Consider the following 23722-nt stretch of genomic DNA (forward strand, 5'->3'; position numbering starts at 1 on the left):
GCTAGTGTGGGAATTAAACCCACCTAATTGGCATCACTCTGCATTGCAAAACCAGCTGCCCAACTGACTGAGCTAACCAGCCCCCCTTGTTATTGCATAACCTCACTTTGAAATGTCTATTTGACGTTTATTGCTAATGACAGGTATTGAATGAGCACTATTGCCACAATGTGCAATTATGTATCGAATAGTAAGTAGTGAAATTCAGTAATTGTGTAACCTTGCTACCTATGTTTGTATTTGTATCCTTGGACTTGATGAGTTTGAGCATAATTTAATATACTTGCATAGTCATATACACCAGTGCACCCAAAAAGCAACTTTCAATGAATCTTGAATGCAATATCAAGCATAAATATTATTTCGGTCCCTCAGTGCCTGGGTTCTACATTGCTGCTTTGTCAAGAATGATCGTTTAATTTCTAGAAATCATACATTTTATATATATGTTGCATACGATAAAAGCTTTCTATTGGATTGTTATAATGCTTGACATGAATTTGCCATAAAAAACATTCAAGTATCCATTTGTTAAATTATTATAGGATACCTATGAACAATTTCTTAACATCCAGATGTATGAAGATCAACTGAGGGACAAAGGTCTGTTTTCCCTGGATTGCAAGCCAATGTAAGTTGCTGTTTTTATTAACTCTTGGGATATGGTAGCACTGATTTTAATTACGCCAGCATTTATTACCGATTCCTAATTGCTCTTGAGAAGATAGTGGTCTGCTGCCTTGAACTACTGCAGCCCTTGGGGTGAAGATACTCCCTAAACACCTTGCATTTTCCACCTCCAAACAGGGGACATCAATAGTACATATTGCCTTTAAAGCTGTAAGAAGTTGCAAAGTTTGGTGGAGTACTGGATAAATGCAAGGCTTCTCAGTGTTTTAAAATGAAGTGCTTAACTGAGACTTTTTTTCCATCATGATGTTAATAATGATGGAAGAGTATTTAAATTAAAGCCATTCTAAAACTGAATATATTAACGTATCACTCCTGCTTGCAGACCCCAACTAGAGAGGATGTGCAACAGTTCAGATAAGTCTGTTGGACAAACGAGAATTGATAAACATCCTTTTAATTTTAAGGAAGTGGTTGCTTTAATCATTGACTATATTCTGACATTTTCAATGGGGAAAGAATTATTTAGTCATGTGAATTAAAACAAATAATGTTGATAATAAAATTACTTAAATCATTTGATTAATTTACCATGAAAAAGTAACCGTCCAGTTTCAGTCTAGCAGAATAATTTCAGCCTATTGATCTGATATTTTTGTCTGCCCTCATTTGTTTGACTTATTTATTATACTTTACTTTTGGTTGAAGTCATTGAATATGACAGATATGAAACTTTAAAGTATTGACAGGTTTTATTTCAAAAGGTTGAGCACTGTGTGTGGTAACCAACATACTGTCTTGAAGTTTAGGTATAATCTTATAGGACTACAGTATTCAAGTGTCACAACTTTGGAAGATAAATATTTTGTATGTACTTTGCAATGTCATAGATTGGTGATTCTTCCAATTAATATTGGTAGATTTAAAATCACATTTACAATGTGAACAAAATAATATCAATGCCAATCAACACAGGTAGACTGTCAAACTTAAGGCACATATCCATTTCTAGTTTACCATTTTTTACTAGAGGCGCAATTGAGCAGAAACTCTGGGCCTCCCTCCGCTCCACATCCATTGCTTATATTTTCTTCACAATACATTTTTCTGCCATGTTGCTGTAATCTGTGCCAGTATATGTGGAATTTTAAGAGTGAATTATGTTTGCTACAATTTGAATTTCCAGTCTTGTACTAAAGAAATTATGCTTGAAATACATTTTGCCCACCAAATTGACCACACTCCCAGCCTGAATTATTTACTATTGGGAGTTTCTGCTAATTGTTCTCATTTCCAGGCCTTCAAGGGAGCTGCAATAATTACACTGAAACCTTTGGCCACAAAAACGTGAGGGTTTTGAATTTTTAAAAAAATTTCTAAGGAACTCATTTTTTAAAAATAATGAGTTTTGAAGTAATTAATTGGTTATTCAAAAGTGATGGATTAACACTTTTAAATGCTTATTTCTTGTGATAGACTCCTCTTTCACTGTATTGATCAAACTTTGCCAAGTTATCATTGCTAAATATAATTTTCAAAGCAATTAAATAAAAACCTTTTATAATGTCCTCTTGGTCAGAAGACTGTTTTGTGATACGTTGGATTGGTGTGTCACTTTGTAAAATAGGCTTAATGTGCATCAGAATTACAAATTTCACTCAGACCTTTTATTTTTGAGACTAGATTATCTTGAGCAGAGAACATAGAAGAATACAGCGCAGTACAGGCCCTTCGGCCCTCGATGTTGCGCCGATCCAAGCCCACCTAACCTACATTAGCCCACTATCCTCCATATGCCTATCCAATGCCCGCTTAAATGCCCATAATGAGGGAGAGTCCACCACTGCTACTGGCAGGGCATTCCATGAACTCACGACTCGCTGAGTAAAGAACCTACCCCTAACATCTGTCCTATACCTATACCCCCTTAATTTAAAGCTATGCCCCCTTGTAATAGCTGACTCCATACGTGGAAAAAGATTCTCACTGTCGACCCTATCTAAACCCCTAATCATTTTGTACACCTCTATCAAGTCACCCCTAAACCTTCTTTTCTCCAATGAAAACAACCCCAAGTGCCTCAGCCTTTCCTCATACGATCTTTCTACCATACCAGGCAACATCCTGGTAAACCTCCTCTGCACCCGTTCCAGTGCCTCCACATCCTTCCTATAGTATGGCGACCAAAACTGCACACAATACTCCAGATGCGGCCGCACCAGAGTCTTATACAACTGCAACATGATACAACTGCAACATGAAAACTGTCATGTTGCAGTTGAAATAAACTTTTTAAAAAAATTTTAGTTGGCTTTACTACTAATGCCAGTCTATGATAGAGCGTCCACTAAAAATGTTGGTATAAACTGAACAAAATTGTTCAAATCAGCATATAAGTCTGGGGAATTTAAATGTGTAATCACCCCAAAACCACTGCTTCGTGTTTTCAATGACTTCTTTTTCAAAGATTTTAAGATTCAGTTCAGGGGGAATCAGGTCCTACTTACAAAATTGGCCACATCCAGAGGCCGACTTTGAGAATTCTCAGACTGTGCAAGTAACGGACGAATCTTCAAATTGTACTCAGTTCCTTGGCTTCACAGATAGTAGTGCGGGTATTTAGAAGCTTTTCAAATCAAGTACTGTGCAGCAATTAAATTAAGAGCTGATTCAGTATGGTTCTTTTTTTAGTTCTTAGTTGTTTACATAATTTTAAATTGGGTTACTTAAAAATGAAATACTGAATACTTGATTGACAGAATTAAATGCAGTACTCCATCTAAGGCTAAAATAGTGTTTTAGCAAATGTCAACATTGCTTCCTTACTGTTGTACTGTGACTTTACAAATGGAAGCATTTAAATGAGGGGGCACTCATTTAAAACTGAGGTGCAAAAGGATTTCTTCTCCCAGAAGGGAGTTATTGTCTAGAATTCTCTACCCCAGAGAATTGTGAAAGCTAGATCGCTGCAAGTATTTGGAATCATAGAATCATTCAGTGCAAAAGAGACTCGTTGGCTCATTAGGTCTGCTGTGGTTAGACTACTCTAACTCTACACTAGTCTCATTTTCCAATACTTGGACCATAACTCTTGAATGTTATGACATTTCAGTGCTCATCTAAGTTGGTTTTTAAGGTTGTGAAGCTTCCTGCCTCAATAACTATTCCAGGCAGTGCATTTCACCCCATGGGTGAAAAATGTTTTTCTCAAATCTGACTCCTGCCTTTCACCTTAAAATTATGGCTCTATGTTATTGATCCTATACCGAAGGGAACAGCTGCTTCCCATCCACACTGTCTATGCTCCTCATAATCTTCTACTCCACAGTCGGGTTCCCCTGTCAGCTTCTCTGCTCTGAAGAGAAGGTAGATAAATTTTTAAAATATCAAGAAGTTGATGGCTATACTGAGCTGGTTTGATGGGCTGAATGCCGTACTCCTCCCTTTTCTTATGCTTCTTTTTTAAAGACAGCTTTTCCTGCCTCATTCAAAGATTTATGTTCATATACCATTTGGTCTGACTGTTCCAGCATCCCCTTTAAAATTATGTAGAATTTTATTTCAATCCTGGTCTCCTCCCACACTTCTCATCAACTCTATCGGCACAACTAACAATGGCTGTCTCCCTCATGTATGCTAACCTAGCTTCCTCCTAAATACAAATACACTATCTGCCTCAATTGCTCCCTGCCTTGGCATGTTCGTACACCCTCTGTGTAAAGACATTTCTTCTAAATTTGCTAGTAGACCTTTTTGGTGGCTGTCACCTATTGATGGTTTGTGGTTTTGTTCTTACCGACAAAAGGAAATTCCATGTCCTCTATCAAAGCCTTTCATGATTTTAAAGATTCCTATTAAGAGACTTTTCAGCAAAAAAAGATTTGGTCTGTTCATCTCTTCCTAATAGTTAATAACCTTGTAGTTCTGGTATCAATTTTTTGTAATTTCTTTTCATCCCACAGTTGTCTTTGTATCCTTTTCATAATATTGGCAATTAGAGCTGTTTGCAGTCCAACAAGTGTGGTCTAATCAAGATTTGATAAAAATTTAGCATAACTTTTCAACTTTTGAATTATACAAGTCTAGAAATAAACCTTAATGCTGTCTAAATTGTACTCTTTGATTTTGTAATGGGACAATAACAAAATAAGCTGTTTGCAATTTGATAATCATGCTAATAGGCTTTGACTAGAGAAGTAAATCTTTAAGAACATTTTTAATGAAATGATGACATTGCTAGCAAGGCCAACATTGTTGCTTATCCCTAATTGCACTTAAACCAGTGCAGTCCATCTGATTCAGGTGCTGCTAGGAAGGTAGTTCCAGGATTTTGAACCGGCTAAATGAAGCATTAGCAATATCACTTCAAGTGAGGATAGTGTATTATCTAGAGTGCTAGCTGGTGTAGGTATCATTTGCCTGTTGCCGTTGTCCTTCAAGGTGGTAGAAGTCATGGGGTTGGAAGTTAACGAAGTGAAGGTGAGGTGCTGCAGTGCATGTTGTACAATGTGCCATTGAGAGTCAGTGGGTGGATGTGGCATGACTTTGTACTGTATAAAAGCTAAATACTGCTGGAAATCTGAAATATAGAATGCTGTAGAAATTCAGCAGGTCTAGCTGTATAAAGAAAAATAGACTTCATGTTTTCAGTTCAATGATGTTTCTTTGGAACAGTCCCGATGCAGAGTCACAACTCACTATTTAAACTATGTTTCTCTCTCCAAAGACGCTGCCATATCTGTTGAGTTCCTTCAGCATTTTCTATTCAATTACTTTGTACTGGATGTTGGTGAACTTGTTGATGAGCTTGTTGAGAATTGTTGTAGCTATGTTCATACAGGCAAGTGAAGAGTGTCCCATTGCATTTCTGATTTATATTTTATGGATAGGTTTTTGGAAGAAAGGAGAGTTAATTGTCACAGAATTTCCAGTCTTAGCCTCTTGCACTTGTAGCCACAGTATTTACATGGCTTGGTCAGTGATAACCCCAGGATATTGCTAGTGGGGAATTCAGTGATGGTAATGCCATTGAATGTTATGGGGAGACAGTTAGATTATCTCTTGTTAGTGGTTATCATTGACGGTCTCTTGCTTCTTAGCCTAATCCTGGATGTGTCCAGATCTTGTGACATATGGACAAGGATTTCTTCATATTTGAGGAGTCTCAAATGGTGTTGAATCTTATCCATCATTTCCATTGCTGACCTTTTTGATGAAAGGCAAGTCATTGCTGTATGAGCTGAAGCTAGTCGGGCTCGCCTATTCTGAGGAATCCTATGGTGATTCCCAAGAACTGATGATTGGCCTCTACCAGTGTCTTCCATTCAGCTAGGTATGACTCCAATCAATGAAGAGAGATTCCCCATGATCCCCGTTGACTTAAATTTTGGCAGGACTCTTTGATGCCTCACTCAGGTCACACTCAATGTCAACACGAGTTACTCTCATTTCCTTCCTTTTGTTCAGCTCTTTAGTCCAGCTTTGGATCAATAACAAGCTGAGTGGCCCAGGCAGAGTGCAAACTAAGCATTACTGAACAGATTAGTCCCATGTACGTGCCATAACCCAGTTTTAAATTATGCCTCCCAAACTCCAATTTTAGCATCCCCAACCAGAAGAAAGATTTTATCTGAATCTACCTTGTCTGTCCCTTAAGTATTTTGTAAGTTCCATGAGATCACCACCTCTCTCTTCATTAGACAATCCTGCCATTTTAGAAGCAAGTCGAGTGAATCTTTGCACTTCTACAAAGAACAATGTTCTAATCCATCATCTAAGTCTATCCAAATCTTCCTGGAGCAATTTTAAGTCTTTCTTACAAAATGCATTCCCATTTAGCTTTGTGTCATTTAGAATTTTTCACTTGGCCCCCACCTCCAAATCCTTGATGTATATTTTCAAAAGCTGCAGTCCTAGGTGCTAATCTTTGCAATACACTTCAAGTCATAGTCTGCCGATATGAAAATGATCCATTTATTACTCCTGTTTTTTGTCTGTTAGCCAATCATTAATCCGTGCCTGTACATAACTTCATACCCCTTGTACTTTAATTTTTCTAACCAGTCTCCTATGGCTATGAAAATCAAAATGTACAACATCCACCAGCTCTCCCTAATCAATTTTGTTAGTAAAGTAGTCCCAAAAAAACCTTCCCAAGTTCATCACACATAATTTTACATTTGCAAACGTATGCTGACGGTGCCCAATCAGATTAGCATCATCCATGTATCCATTTATCCCATCCTTTAATCATAGATTCAGCAGATAGTTCTGGAGCACAAACCATCAATGCTGTTGCTGCGATGTTAGCAGGACATGGAGCCTTAATGTCTTCTACTGTTTATTGACATTAAGTGGAGTGAATCAAATTTACTGAAATTAGCATTTGTCATGCTGGAAACCTTGAGGTTGAGATCCTCACCCATGAGACACTTCTGACTGAAGAATGTTTGTGGTGTTTCAGCTTTTTCTTTTACATGGATGTGCTGGGCTCCCTCATCATTAAGGGTGGGGATATTTGTGGAGCTGCCTCATGGTGTTGTTTAGTTGTCCACCAGAAATGGCAACTGGATGTACGACAGCTTTGGTCTCATCCATTGGGTGTGGAATCTCTTATTCCAGTTATCACATGCTATATCAGTCAGTGCACTGCACCTTTTTTAAAAGTTGCACAAAGTTGACTGTTCACTTTAAAGTTAGTTCTCCTGCATTCTTCATGGAATCTGGATTAATGCTTCTGCTCCTGTTTTGATGCTAATGGTGGAGTGTAGAATATGCAAGTCTGTGAGATTTACAGCTGACAGTTGAATACAATTCTGCTAATTGGAAGATTGAATTATTTTATCCTTCTCCTGTTTTGTCTGTAAAGTGAGTTATTTTTAAAAGTTCTTATTTATTTTGCCTTTTGCAGTAAGATGTGCCATATTATTTTCCTTTCTTTCCTTAAAAGTGCTTGGTTCATGCACTCAAGTCAGAGATAATGTTGCACACAAACAAGCAGAGTAGGAAGCAAAGGGAAAGAACACCAAGAAAGGAAAGAGTTTACAACCTCAGAACTTAAACTCAAAGCTATGGATGTTATTTCCTGTGATTTCCGTCACTGTCCTCTGAAGCTTTAGTTCTATAGGAGCTTGAATTCAGGTCGGTACAGTTGGCTGAAATGGCACAAGTTCTTTTTGAAGTTTGTGTGCAGATATGGTCCACTTTTCTGGAAGTAACAGAAATCTTCCAGACAAGCAGTTTTTAAGGCAGTATTGGACTTGAGTCATGTTTAGTTCAGCCTGAAGTCTCATTTTCTGCAGAGGTTCTTGATGTAAATAAAAGACTGCACTTTCTTGTATCAGACTAAAGCAGCAATTCATAAAACATGCACTTAAAACTTGTTTTTAAATACTAGGAGTCTTGTTCATGTAACGTGCTTATTAAGGTAAGTGATTTCATTTCCCAGAGCAGTTTCTATGCCCCAGTCAAAAACTACTGTTCATTGTACCAGAGACTTGTTGAGCCATCAGCAGCACTTCAGATGTAATGAGCTTCACTCACTCCATGTTGTTTACCAAACCCCGCTGGGGAGAATCGGCAGGTCTAGCAGCATCTGTGGAGAGAGAAACAGTTAATGTTTTGAGTCTAGCATGACTTCTTCAGACCTGCTGGCGATACATTGTTTACTGTCCCTTTATGTTGGTTTGACAGCAATGACCACACAATAGAAAGGAAGAAATTCCAGGAGGGTAGTTGTTTCTGAAATTAAAATCAGCACTGGAGTAGCTCAGCAGGGTAGCAGTTTCAGAGTTCTATATTTCCATGTTGTTATTCAAAATTATTTGTCATGACTTAACTGGGAAGTGTGCGTTAATAATGATGCCCCACTGTTCCACAAGCCGTCACAAAATGAATAAAATCGCAATTAGACCACCCAAGTGACCAATTTACCTAACTGACTGTTATTCAGGATAAAAGCAATTCACACCAGGTTTTGTATCTAACAGAAAATAGCTCTTAGTTACTGGAACATAACTTGACTATAACAAAAAGCAGAAATAAGATAGCTTTCTAACCTTCTACTATGTAACTTAAATTGTAAGTGTTTTTTTAAATAACTCAAAATACACATGCACCCATTCACAATGAAGACATTCAGCAGACAAACTGTTATAGGTGGAAAAAGAATATAGATGGCAAAAGCAAAATTCCAAAGATCTGAAGTCCAGAACTCAAAGGCAGGTTACATTGTCTCTCAGTTCCTCTTGATTTTTAGCATTGATGACATGCTGTCTCTAAAGCAATGATTTTTCTTTACTTCAGTTGTTGATCTGACAGACCAAGGCCTTTTCTTGTTTAGATTCTTTATTTGAAGCTTTCTAGGTTTTTCTGTCTTATCCTCCTCCCCCCAAAATGGAGGGAATAGTGGAAGGTTTCAATTTGCAAGCTCTGGATGTTTCTGGCTGTAGTTGCACTTATAGCTTAGATTGTTCTGCAAATCTTTAAAACCAGGGCTACTGTGAGGCAGAATTTGCCTAATTCAAAGGCTGTATGTGCCACTCAGACTTAAAATCTCTCCCATACTGCTAGAAAGAGTATGATTGTCTGGCACTACTGTTAAGTGTGCAGCACTTGATTTCAAAGTTGCAAAACTCTTGTTTTTTTGGCTGTTTAGCAGTCTAATTTCTATTTCAGTTTATGGTCTGCAAAAGAGAAACGTGTGGTTTTCATTCCAAGTTGTATTTTTGAAGTTTTGTTGCTTTTCCAGCTTTATTGTCTATTACAGTTTGTGAATTTCCCTCACCCAGTTACATTTTTGTAATATTTGAATTCATTGTTACGACTCACTTGAGCAAGTGCACTGATAATCGAACCCACTAACTTTTGTAATGGTCGCATGAATTAAAGGTTTAATCAAAGTACTTAAAAGTACCTGAGTGATGCACTCTGGTTAACAGAAGATACTGATCAGGTTTTTGTACTTATCACAAACTATTAATTAAAAGTAAATTAATTATTGTCATAGGTAAACAAAAATATAAGAAATTCTAATCCCCTTAATCATACACAAACATACAAGACAGACAAACATGGCTGTTATGTGTGGAGGAAAGATTGCTGGTGAAGTACAGTTTAATAGCACCAGTTCACAGGATTCAATGAGATTTCCTCTTTGCTCAATAAAATTCTCTGGTCTCTGATCTCCTTGTTTCAAAATTCTTTGTGGAAGACACGGGGTGGCTGGCACACTATTTGTGAAATTTTCTAGGCATTGGTTAGAGGCAGCAGCTGGTGGGAGATAATATCTAACCCCTGTTTGGGTTTTGTTTACTTCACTTGCAAAGAGGTACCTTGTTTATTCCGCAGTCCGGAATCTTCTCCCTCATGTTGTAAACATGCAAGTTGTTCACTTGTTCATGAGCTACTCAGTTATCACCATTCTGATGATTTCATGCACCCACGATTAGACTTGATTCTTCGTGCAATCAGCAATTATCACTAGGTAAGGTTCACATTCACGTACATAACACCAGTGCTGTGGCTTCAGATCTATTCTCCCATTGCTCAAATGAAACAACTGTGCAGGTAACTGGCAGTGAGCTCCTGTAGCTTATTTTTAAAAATGTAGTAACTCCTTCCACAGTCCTTGGTTTGAAGGAGTACCCTGTTCCCATTTTGGTTCAAAATAAAGAAAAAGAAAAATTGTGTTCTTTACAACATTGTTTCTGAATTCTTTTGCACCCTTATGATTATATACTCCTGAGGAGTAAGAATAGCAATGATTTCACATGTTTGCTATTTTGCCTATGGCTACGACAGGAGCTTGCACCACTTGTCTAATCTTACATTTTCCTTAGAAGTGAAAATGTCTTCAAATTATTCTTTTACTAGCTTCCTTAACTCTTTAATGTTATGTACCAGTTCTTGTTTTGTAGTCAGATAATTAATTCAAGAGCATACTTAAATAGTATTGTGAAATTCTGGTTTCAACTGCACAACTTTGCCTTCCATCACCATCATTGTGTTTTATTCACATCATGGGAGGAGGTGATTTATTTTAATGCATCTTGTGAGTACTAAATTGTCACCCCAATAAATATATTTACTCCAGATGAGATGAATGCTTTTTAACAAGCTCATTTTGTAAGTGGATACGTGGGAGCTTACCTATACATTTTGTTTTTGTACTTAATCAGTGATTTGTCACTTTTAACACCTTGGATTGCCACCAAATTTGAAAACTGAGTGTTCATTCAGAACTGTTGATTTGACTTGTCAAGAATTGCTTTAACATGTGTTTGTATGTTCTGTCTTGAGGCATCAATTCTATGAGTAAATTTTGTTTTGGAGCACTAATTTGTAATTTCAATAAATTGTTTCATCTCAGCAAATTTGGGGATTTCTTACAAACCCCAAGGTAGCTTGAAACTGCCCATGTGTACATTCCTATATCCTTGAATTGATTTTAGTGCATTAAAATGTGATACTTTGTCACCAAACCTAAAATGTATTTTTTTGTTTCTTGAAGCTTAAGTTGTCTGTCAGAAATGGGCTTGTTGGAAACTGTACATGCATCAAAGTATTCTTTCTGCTATGAACATTCAGGTTATGTTGTTATTTATCTCACCAAGGCAAATACATTGCCTGCTGTGCCCAGCGATGAATCATTGACGCTGTTGTAATTTGATTTGCTGCAATGTTGATCCTGTTCTGCACAACAATGCCATCTGGTGTTTTCTTGAGGTTGAGGATTTCAGTAAGAATGATGCCAAATGGTATCTTCAGACATAACAGTAAGGAGATCTTGTGGATCTGGTGCTGCTCTGCATATCATGTTTGTCGATAATCTAACTGTAATTTTAGTAATCAGGCACTTAAAGCTTATTAATGCGAATAAACAAGCAGAAATAATTGCAAAACACAATATCTTTAGCAATGTAGATGCTGCAGATGCATTTTTGCCTACTGCAATATTATATCATCTGAGCCCTAATTTCTGAATCTAAAATAGATGGTGATTGGTGTACATGATCCCGTCTGTAAGCGAGTGAACGTTTGGCTTGTTATTCATTCCTCCACTTCCTCACAACTTGCTGCCAATGAATTCCAAGTGTTGAGTTTTTTTTGTTACTGTCTGTTTAAGGTAGCTTTTATTTTATGATATGGTGTGCCTCTGTACTAAGTTTTTTTTATATAAATAATTCAGCAAGACATACAAGAACACTTGGTATATGAGGATGTCCTGTACTCTTTATTTTAAAAAAAAAGCAATTTTGTTTTGTCGTTTTGCATGATTAAACTGTTTTAGAGGAAACTGTGAAATTTCCAAATCTTTATCAGTAAAAACGCCAAGAAGGAGGAGCATTATCTTGTTTTGCCACATTAGGAGGGGCAAGTGAAAGACAGATGTGTTTTTGAGGAATTGAATTGACAGGAAATTAAGCAAGAGAGCCAAGCAACAAGTTCCAACTAATGCACAAAACTCCTCCTGTCTTCTCCCCTCCCTCTCTCCTTTTCTCCTCTGCCTGCATATTCCCCTCCAACCCCCAACCTCCAGTGACTGGTTTTAAGTTTGTGAGTGCAGTACGCACATCACCACCTCAAGATATAAAAAGAAGGCAAAAACTGTATGACCAATTTAATCTAATCCAACATTCAACATGATTATGTCAACCTTGAGCTTCAGCTCCACTCTCCTGCCCCTTCCCATATCCTTTGATTCATTCAGAGATTGAAAATTCATCTATTTCTGTCTCCAGTGTTACTCAATAATGGCACATCCACAACTTCGAAGATAGAGAATTCTGAAGATTCACAATACTTTGAAGAAATCTCTCCTCATCTCAGACCTAAATGTTTTGCCCTTTAATTTGAAATTGTGCCCCTTTTTCCTAAACTTTACAGCAATGAGAAAAGACCCTCCTCCATAGCCACCTTGACAGGCCCCACTATAACCTTGAATATTACTTGGTGATCATTTCTCATTCTTTTAAACTCCAGAGAAAGTGGACACAATTTATTCAGCCTTTCATTGTAGGGCAGCCCATTCATCCCTAATTGTTTGATGCACCTATGTGCTAATTTGTTTGCGTTTCTTTTACAAGTGCATCCTAATTTCTCTCAAATCAATATTTATAAATTTCATACCTTTTTAAAAATATAATCTATTTATGACAAAAGTGAAGAACCTCTCAAGTCCCCACATTATACTCCATCTCCACTGCCCACTGATTTAATCCAGCTTTGCAGCCTCTATGTCCCCACAGTCTACATTCCTCTAACTATGCATCATCAGAAACCCTGTATATGTTACTCTAGGGCACTTTATAGATTAAAAATAGATTAGGGCCAATTAGTGATCATTGCAGCACTCCACTAGTCACAACCTGACAACTTTAAAAATGTCTACTTTGTGCTTCCAGTCCACAAACCAGTCTCCAATCCATGCTAATGTATCATTGCCAACTTGTGTATTAACTTTTTTCTGATACATTATCAAATGTTTTTTGGAAATCCAGTTGTATAAAATCAACTGGTTCCCCTTTATCCTATCCCTACTAGTTACAACCTCAAAACTCTCAAAGGTTGTCAAAAGAATTTCCTTTTGCTAAACCATATTGACTTGTTCTAATCTTTTGGCCTTTATCATAAGAGGATTTGAATGCAGGATTAAAAATGTCTTACATCAATTGTACAGAACCTTAGTGAGATGCAGTGGAGTTGTTGTAGTTGTGTTCGCCGAGCTGGGAATTTGTGTTGCAGACGTTTCGTCCCCTGTCCAGGTGACATCCTCAGTGCTTGGGAGCCTCCTGTGAAGCGCTTCTGTGATCTTTCCTCCGGCATTTGTAGTGGTTTGAATCTGCCGCTTCCGGTTGTCAGTTCCAGCTGTCTGTTGCAGTGGTCGTTATATTGGGTCAAGGTCGATGTGCTTATTGATTGAATCTGTGGATGAGTGCCATGCCTCTAGGAATTCCCTGGCTGTTCTCTGTTTGGCTTGTCCTACAATAGTAGTGTTGTCTCAGTCAAATTCATGTTGCTTGTCAACTGCGTGTGAGGCTACTAAGGATAGCTAGTCGTGTCGTTTTGTGGCTAGTTGGTGTTCATGGATGCGGATCGTTAGCTGTCTTCCTGTTTGTCCTATGTAGTGTTTTGTGCAGTCCTTACATGCAGTCTTAGACGTGATGGTACAGAGAACACCGAATGGAGAATTCACCACAAAGGTATACAGGAAAGCCACACACACAGACCAAGTCTTAAACCACAAAAGCAAAAAGAGGAAGAAGAACACCTATATAATGTATTCGCCAAAAACGGATACCCGCGCAATTTCATCAACAGAAGCCTAAGGGAAAGACAATGGAATGAGGACATGCCGCAACCCAAAGGACTAGCCACACTACCATACATCAAGGGCATTTCCGAACTCACAGCCAGACTACTGCGACCACTAGGACTCATAACAGCACACAAACCAACAGCCAGTCTCAGACAGCAACTCACCAGAACGAAGGACTCAATACCCAGCATGAGCAAAACCAATGTAGTGTACAAAATCCCATGTAAGGACTGCACAAAACACTACATAGGACAAACAGGAAGACAGCTAACGATCCGCATCCATGAACACCAACTAGCCACAAAACGACACGACTAGCTATCCTTAGTAGCCTCACACGCAGTTGACAAGCAACATGAATTTGACTGAGACAACACTACTATTGTAGGACAAGCCAAACAGAGAACAGCCAGGGAATTCCTAGAGGCATGGCACTCATCCACAGATTCAATCAATAAGCACATCGACCTTGACCCAATATACCGACCACTGCAGCGGACAGCTGGAACTGACAACCGGAAGCGGCAGATTCAAACCACTACAAATGCCGGAGGAAAGATCACAGAAGCGCTTCACAGGAGGCTCCCAAGCACTGAGGATGTCACCTGGACAGGGGACGAAACGTCTGCAACACAAATTCCCAGCTCGGCGAACACAACCACAACAACGAGCACCCGAGCTACAAATCTTCTCACAAACTTTGAATGCAGTGTAGTGTTCTGTGCAGTTTTGGTCCACTTAATTACATACTTTTGTAGAGGAAGTGTAGCAGAGTTTCACCAGTCTAATTCTGGGAATGGTGAGACTGTCCTGTGAGGAGATATTGAGGAGAATATGCTTGTATTCTCAAGAGTGATCTCATTTCACTTTAGGAAATCCTTCAATCTAGACAGGGTGGCTGCAGAAAGGATGTTTCCCCAGCTGGTGTAAGGGCAGGGTCCAGAAGCAAGGGAACTGTGTGCAAATAACGGGTGAGCCACTTAGAACTGAGATGAGAAGAAATGTCTTCACTTGGAAGATAATGAATCTTTGGAATTCTCTATCCTGGGAAGCTGTGAAAACTTGAGTCATTGAATAGGTTTGAGGCAGACATCAGGAGAAAGTGAGGACTGCAGATGCTGGAGATCAGTCAAAAATCTGGTGGTGGAAAAACACAGCTGGTCAGACTGCATCCGAGGAGCTTGATAACATAAGCTTTTCATCAGGAATGTGGAGTGAGGGGAGGGGGAGGGGAGGATGAGGTGTTCTGCCTCCCGGCATCAGGTGGCTAGAATTTAGCAGTGGAGGAGGTCCAGGGCTTGCATATCCTTGGCTGAGGGGGAGTTGAAGTGTTTAATCACAGGGCGATGGGGTTGATTGGTGCATGTGTCCTGGAGATGTTCTCTGAAACCTTCCGCAAGTTGGCGTCTTGTCTCCCCAATGTAGAGAAGACCACAGCGAGAGTAATAGACACAGTAGATGAGGTGTTTGGAGGTGCAGGAAAATCTCTGCCAGATGTGGAAGGATCCTTTGGGACCTTGGATGGAGGTAAAGGGGGAGTCTCTACCATTTCTGCCACCTACGGTCAGACCTCACCCTTAGAGATATATTTCCCTTCCCACCCCTTTCAGCATTCCACAGAGATCATTCCCTCCACGACATCCTCATTAGGTCCACACCCCACCAACCCAACCTCCATTCCCAGCACCTAGCCTTGCCACTGCAAAAGATGTAAATTTTGCACCCTAACCTCTCCCCTCATCTACATGCAAGTTCTCCACCACCTGATTCTGGCACCCGATGCTTGGAGGAAAAACACCTCATCTTCTGTCTTGGGACTCTCCAACCACACTGGCTCAATGTCAATTTCACCAGTTTCCTGATCTCCCCTCTCCCCCCACCCCTCCCCCCCACCTCCCCACACCTTATCCCATTTCCAACCCTCCAACTCGACACTGCCCTCTTGAACTGTCCTACCTGTCCATCTTCCTTTCTACCTATCCACTCCACCCTCTTCTCTGAACTATCATCACCATCACCCCAACATCAACTTTTCTGCTCCTCGGGTGTTGCCTGTCCGGCTGTGCTTTTCCAGCACCACGCTTTTTGACTCAAGGCAGAGATTGATGGATTTCTAGATACTCATGACATCAAGGATCATGGGATAGTGTGATAAAATGGCATTTGGGTAAATGGTCAGCCATGATTGAGAATGGTGGTGTAGACTCGAGGGGCTGCTCGAGGAATGGTATACTCCTGTTGTTGCGTTTCTAGTCATGCTATTTTTTTTGTTAGTGCATTGTTAAAGCTTTCTAATAATGGTGTATTATTTTTCCCAATGACTAATGTTAAGAAAACTGATGGGTTTTGAGAAGATTTGTAGCTCAGGCTGAGGTTCTCGATGAAGGTTTGCTTGCTGAGCTGTAAGGTTCGTTTTCAGAATTTTCTTCACCATATTAGGTAACATCTTCAGTGAGCCTCCGGATGAAACATTGCTGGTGTTTCCTGCTTTCTATTTATATGTTTGACAAACAGAAGAAAATCATCTATATAGTGTATTCAAAGAGAATGGGTACCCAATGAACACAGTCTGCCGATTTCTCAGCAACAAATCCAAACAAGCAAGCAAAATGCATCCAGAAACCCTAGCCACTCTCCCCTACATCAAAGACATCTCGGAAATGACTGCCAAACCCCTTGGCATCACGATAAACCACAAACCCACCAACACACTAAAACAGCAGCTAATGAACTTGAAACACCCTATACAGACAACAAACAAAACTAATGTCATTTACAAAATACCATGCAAGAACTGTAACAAACAATATATTGGATAAACAGGCACAAAACTAGCCACCAGGATACATGAACATCAACTAGCCACAAAACAACATGACCCTCTCTCACTAGTATCCTTACATACAGATAAGGAAGGACACCACTTCGACTGGGACAACATATCCATCCTAGAACAAGCCAAACAGAGGCACGCACGAGAATTCCTGGAAGCATGACATTTCAACAGGAACTCTGTCAACAAAGACATTGACTTGGATCCCATTTACCCTGAGAAAAAGAACAGGGAATGACATCGCCATCCCAAGGAAACCCAAACATATAAATAGAAAGCAGGAAACACCAGCAGTGCTTTGTCCGGAGGCTCACTGAAGATGGTGGTGAAACGTCTGAAAATGAACCTTCCAGCTCAGCGCGTTAAGAAACCTGGCCTGTAGTTCCATATTTTTTCTTCTGTCCTTTCTTGAATAGAGGTATAATGTTTGCTAACTTCCAATTATCTGTCTTATTGCTATTCTTTGCAACATTACAAGCCTGTTCTTGTAATCTAAAACTGTCCTCTAATAATATCTTCAACCTCCTGAGTAAGCTATGGATTGATCTTTAAGTTTTTGTTTTTCAGTGAAATCAATTTTGTTGAATGTTTTGATTTGTTTCTTTGAATGTTTTCTACTGCACGTTTATTGTCAAACCTTCTATTTACCCACTCAACCTCGGCCAGCTCCTTCCTTAGACGTGTGTAAATGACTTAGTTGAAGTTTTTGTTTGTGATTGAAATGTTATTTCAAATTTAACATTTGTTCAACTATCGGAGTAAATTGCACTCAGCCTTGTGTATCAATACAAATTACGTTCTTTTTGTTAATTTTGTGTATTTCTGTGCTGTAAATCTCTATGATTGTATTAAAATATCTTACTGATTTATTTCATTCACACTGATTACGTTTTTTAATAATGCTAACAATGCACAATCAAGTTGCATCACTTTCAATGTATCCTTCCTACCTGTTTCTGCGATGCACACTTGTTTTCTGCATCAGTTGAATTGTGATATTTAAGAATTTGTTACAGTTTCCTTGTCACAATTAATCTAAACATGTGCTTTTTCAACAAATGACCAATGTATTTGCTTTAGCTGTAAACCTGATTAAGATCATTTTCGGGTCAAGTTTTAAATTTCACTAAATTAAGAAGTATCTCTTCAATGCCTTTCTTTTTCTCCCCAATAGAAATTTAAGTGGAAGTAGATGGTTGACGAAAGAAGAACTGGAAGAGATGCTGGTTGAACATATTTCTGACCAAGATGTAAGTAATAATTTTCAAATAGGTTATGTTTCACATTTGACATTTGCAAGATGAAACAGAATTGCAAAACGTATTACTGGATTTTCATGTAGAGTGATCCTATAGTTCAATGTTTGTGATTTTTCACAGCACGAAAGTCCAACTGGATGCTAACCGTTGCAATCGATGTCAGTTTGCAGGGAAATATAATTTGGCAATTTAGGAGAAATCCTATTGTTTCATTAAGCTGAAGTTAAGTTTACAAAAATTTATATGCAAGTTGTTGAGCTTTCTCTTAGAATTAATATGACTTCATTGTTACAACTAAAACTGGAGGAGAGCGCTGTTATTCTCGTCCCAATACTCCACAGGTCAGAACATAAAAGTACCGTTTCCAGTTACCAAGATGAACGATTTAATACTTTGTCTATATAAGATTTTAATTAAGAAGATCTATTAATCAGATTACTGAATAAACACTTTATTATGAGATTATTATTAAACATTGGTTCATTATGAAAACAAGTCTTACTTACAAAGGTGCAGGGGATGGTTGACAAACATTGTGATGTAAAAGTACACCTGTGCGTGCATGCACTGTCACTCGCATGCACTCTTTTAAAGAAAAGAGGGGAGATAAAACAGATTTTTTGCAGACGTTGGCATTTTGAATAAAAGAGAAACTTTTTGGCCAAACACTTGAGTATAATGTTCAGGAGTCTTGTGGACCTGCCACTAATCGAAAACACTTGTTTAGATGGTATAATCTTGATCTTTCGATCACTCTTTCAAAGAAAACAATTGGTTTCACACGCAACTCTAAATTAGTGCTTTCTTTTCAGAAGTGGGCAGCTTGTTTTTAGTAGGGTTTCCTCCAACTTGGCTTGTTCTTGATAGGCATTGCTGCAGCTGAACCAGATGAAATAAGAACCTCTCAAAGTCAGTCACTGTTCAGCATAGTCCTAGCCCCTGAAATTTCCAATGTCCACTGTGAAGTTTCTCTCACTCTCACTATCGTTCTCCCCCTTGGTATTTCCAAAAAAACTTTAAATAATTCAATTTTCAAAAATCCTTCAAATCTTGAGTCCTCCAACACCTACCAGCAATTTTACTATTGGCTAAAAACTAGAAATATTCAGGGCTACAAATTGTGGATGAGCATTGACTTTAAAAAATGTTTATGTTGAGTGCAACATCTGGAAAAAGCATAAGATATTAGGTAACTTCAAATAAAAATATTGACATAGTATAATAAAAATATAATGAGAGTGTTGACTACGTGTTCAGAGTGTGGACATTTTTTTTTAATGATTCTGCAATAAATATTCTGACATAATAGATGCTGCTTATAGTGTCATAATGAAAATTTTACAAGTGTTGGTTAAATATCTGAATATCTGATGTCTTCCATGATTATTTAAACTTTTTTAATGTTGATCAGTGTAATGCCAATACTATGAGATGATGATATAACAATTTCCTTACTGAAACCACAACCTCAAACATTTGCACCTTTTTTTAAAATCCAAAATAATACTGTAATACTTTGGAGTAGAAATTATGTTCCCTTTAATAGCACAAATATATCAAGTTAAGATAAATTTCTCCACAAAGAAAATTAAATATATGGTTGCCAACCCCCCCCCCCCCCGCCATTTCTGGCTGCCTTGATGGAAGATTCATATTTCTGCTAACTTGCTGCTAAAGTCCCAGTAGGCATCATTTACTGTGTTGATTAGAGGTCAGTATTTCTGTAACGTCCTTCATATTAATCATGATATTGATATCAGTCCTAACTGCTGGTTTTGATGCCTTAGTGGGTAAATATATTTCTCAGTTGGTTTTAAGGTAGAAAAAACAGAAACACCTAGTGGTGAGCTTCCAATTGCCTGCCACTTTGTAACGACATGGGGTAAACCCCTCTGCTAATTTAAACCAGCACCACAGAAGAGTGCTGTAATCTGTTAAAATTCGAGAGGCAAAGAACTATTCCAGAGGTCACGATTTAAAGTAAAAATGAACAATTTAAGTCCAACAGAGAATATTAAAGCCAACAACTATTTACAACTCCTTTCTCTTTAACCTTTCTTTTACCTCCCTCTCTCCAATACTAGTCCGATTTAAAAAATATCTGATTAAGATGTTTTTAAAAAATCACGTTTCAACAACCAGTCAGCTTTGTCAGTTCTCCTTAATAGATTTTTCTCTGTAGATTTTCTCTAGGTCAGTTTTGATATTCTCCTCCACAAACTTATAGACAGGTACCTTTCAGAGAGCTGTTCTGCTAACAGTCTGTACTTGTTGGTGGCTTGGCAGTTCTTCCCCCTAACTGTACAAAATGTCCAGTTTTATACCCTGAGACATTGGATCATTTTATTGGTTCAAATATTATCAAAATACTACGTTCAAAGTTGATTGGATTTTGGTATCTTGGGGCATAGCTTAAAATGGCCAAATTTGAATTTGTTTTTGTTGCATAGCAACCCAACTGCTGCTATTTGTTTTGACCAAGTGTTACATTGTTACTTTGTTCAAGACTCTCTGTGCTTTGTCAGTCCTTGCTAGCTTTTCAATTCTCTTAAAGGTACAGTAGATTTCTACACCTTCATAACAACTTCAAAACATCATACTGTTCACTGTCCAAACTCTTTCTCTTAGGCTTGCTGCAGTGCTCCAACACAGCTCAGCACAAGCTGGAAGAACAGCACCTCATTTTCTGCTTGGGAACTCTGCAGCCTTCTGGACTCCATATCGAGTTCAACAATATTAGGGTTTGAGGCACCTTCTCCCATGTTCTTACCCCAACTGCCATACACCAGGCCTTGTTATCATATGGTTTACTATTACACGCCACTAATTGTTCCCGTTTGTAACTATTCATTCTCCTAGGCTGATTGTTATTCGCTCCATTATCTGTCCAACTGTTCTTTTGTCTCTTCGGGCTCTATCTCCACCCATTGTTTACTCCTTACCCCCTCCCCAACCCTATCTTCTGCAGTAAAAAAAACAACTTTTTCCTAGTTACTATCAGTGTTGAGGAAGGGTCACTGGACTCAACGTTAATTCTGATTTCTCTCCACCGATGCAGCCAGATCTGCAGAGCATTTCCAACAATTTCTGTTTTTGTAATTAGTTGTGTTAGTTGCTATCAGTCAGGTCAGCTGTTCAGCTGCCAAACTAGCCCGGAGAGTCAGTGAAGGCAGAATGTTTGCTCCTATTCATTATTCCTGTCCTTGCTGGAAGATGTTTGTGTATAGCTGTTTGATTAATTTAGCTGTAACATCATGCATAATTAGTAACCTACAGGTGCTGCTGCTCAGATTAATACATACGAGTGCATCCTGGTAAGATATTGGATGATTATTGTTGCTTCAGGAATGCTAGCCCAATAGTAGACAGTATCTTTATGTTCGTGAACAGGGAAAGTGAGAAAAGATTTAGGTGGGGGGTTATAGTGAAGAGTAGGAAGAAAATTCAGCCTTTACCGAGTCGAAGTAGTATTAATGGGTTAAGAATAAGAACTGAAAATGAAATTAATTTCTACTAAAGTTGAACTGATCCAGATCAGCAGTGAATCCATTGAATGCATAACAAAAATGCATCCCCTCTAGCTAGGAGTGTTGACCAGGTGTACTCCTGACAGTATGTATTTTATATTAACAACTTGTATAATGCAGCAACTAAATGGAGATAAAAATTGAGAATTTCACAAATACAAAAGCTAATAGCATGCAATAGGTTAAAAGTTAGCAAAAGTGTCATAACACTTAGCATTTCCTTAATTACTTGGATTAACAGAAGTGGAGGGTTTTCAGGACCAAGTTCTAAAGCTTAGGTCCAAGATGCCTAAATTCACTGACATGCAATGATGCAACTTGGATGAGTGTTGAATATGTTAGAGGTTGGAATTGATGTTATAGGGTAAAAGGACAAGACATGAGTCTGCAGGAAATTAGATGAGAAGAAGGTTGTTCATAATTTGTAAATGAAGTCTGGAATTTAAAATGTAAATTATTGAAAGACAAATGACCAAAATATCCAGGTAATGGGTGAACAGAACAAACTGTAGGTTGCAGAATTTTGTTTGTTAGTATTTGTGGACGATAGAATTCAGGAAACCAGAATGGAAGATATTGGAGAAGCTAATCCTGAGTGTAGTGAAGATATAGATTATAAATCAGGGTGGTTCAAGCTTGAGTTCCATTCAATTTAGAACATGAGGTTGTTCGAAAATTGGTTCAGCTCTAGTTAGCAGTGAGGGAATAAAGACTTAATGCCAAAAGGCTAACCCTTTTTGGTAATTTCTTTGTTTAGAATATTTAAAGTTTCCTGGCATAGTTAGATTTTTAAAATAAGTGATAGGGAATAAAACAAGGAATATGAAGACAAAATGTTCATAAACTTTCAAATTATATTAGCAAAATAATTGACCTGTCTCTACTTAAAAGGCATGATTTGTTTACTGAATATTCAAGAAAACTGTGCACAGTGTACTTAAAAATGAGATTTTAATGTGAGTTTAATACATGAGAATGTTTGTTTGTTGATTTTGATTGAATTATTCTAACTAAAATGAGCATGTATTAAATCTATTGAAATATCATTGGACTTAATTTGAATTGGAGTATCTTCAGAGAAAGTTGCATTTTGTTTCTGCTCATCAAAACCCTAACTTCAACAATTAGGCTTTATAAATCAATTAAATTTTAATTGTGTGCAAACCCTTGTTGGCTCTGACACCTGTCAACTTGTGTTCTAGTACAAAACAAACAAAATCAGAAGATAATCTATTGTAAAATTTCAACAATTTTCATTTACATAATATCTTTAATGTACTTTAAAACTGTTTAATGTGTTAATATTTGAATGGAATGTTTACAGATCTTGCTTGGTGTAAGATATGTGTACACTGGTTAATCAAACAGCTGACAAGTGCTACACAAACAGCCCTTTGGCCTATAATTAGGTTAATACCATTTGTACACTTGCCTAACAAGGAGGCTAATGAAGAATTAAGCATAGTCTTTTTCTCCTTCTTTGCTGTCACTTCTCAAGTCGTCCAGGCATTGCTTGTAGATTGTTGGTCTAGAGGGACTGGCTGTTTCTTTTTAATAATTAGATGTTTGCTGCTGTGCAGTTGATTGTATGCTTTCATATGTCCATGTCCTTGTTTCTATTCAATGACTATAACCACATAATGCAAAATTGCCAATATTTTCTAATTATGGATTAATGATTGAATGTTGGTGTCTGAATTGTTTTTTGTTGTAAGGAGCTGCCTGCCTGTGTGAATGTAGTCCTAAAGGTATATAAATTATCTTTTGGCTGCCTGGTATTTTTAGGGTTGCGACTTCCAATTTAAAAAAAAAATCACCTTACAACAATCACTTGATAGTGACACAATCTGGACAAGTTCCCCTCCAAACCGCTCACCATGCTGATTCTAAACTATATCCTTGGTCGTCCACTGTCACTGGGTTAAAATCTTGGAATTCTCTTCCTAGCAACATTAGGTGTCCCTGCACCATATGGACTATCATAGTTCAAGAAGGCAGCTTACCACCACCTTCCCTGGGGTATCAAGGGGTATTCAATGTATACTGGCCCAGCCCATGAACCAGTCTCTCATGATTTAATTAAAGGAAATAAAGGACTTAAGGCTTTCTGACAATTTTATGTGTCAGGATTGGGGGGGGGGGGGGGGAAGAGTTA

At 38.2% G+C, this 23722-nt stretch overlaps 1 protein-coding gene across 1 annotated transcript in view; it reads left to right on the forward strand.

Moving 5' to 3' along the window:
* mrps9 (mitochondrial ribosomal protein S9) overlaps positions 1-23722 on the forward strand; it is a 108129-nt gene that overhangs the window by 74582 nt on the left and 9825 nt on the right. The window contains exons 6-7 of the mRNA XM_043691746.2: positions 546-631; positions 17956-18031. Of these exons, the coding sequence (XP_043547681.1) occupies positions 546-631; positions 17956-18031 (162 nt within the window). The remainder of the gene's footprint in view (positions 1-545; positions 632-17955; positions 18032-23722) is intronic.

This window comes from Chiloscyllium plagiosum, unplaced genomic scaffold (genome assembly GCF_037043375.1).
Source record: "Chiloscyllium plagiosum isolate Xiang-an unplaced genomic scaffold, Cpla_swu_hap1 HiC_scaffold_6, whole genome shotgun sequence".
NCBI lineage: Eukaryota > Metazoa > Chordata > Chondrichthyes > Orectolobiformes > Hemiscylliidae > Chiloscyllium > Chiloscyllium plagiosum.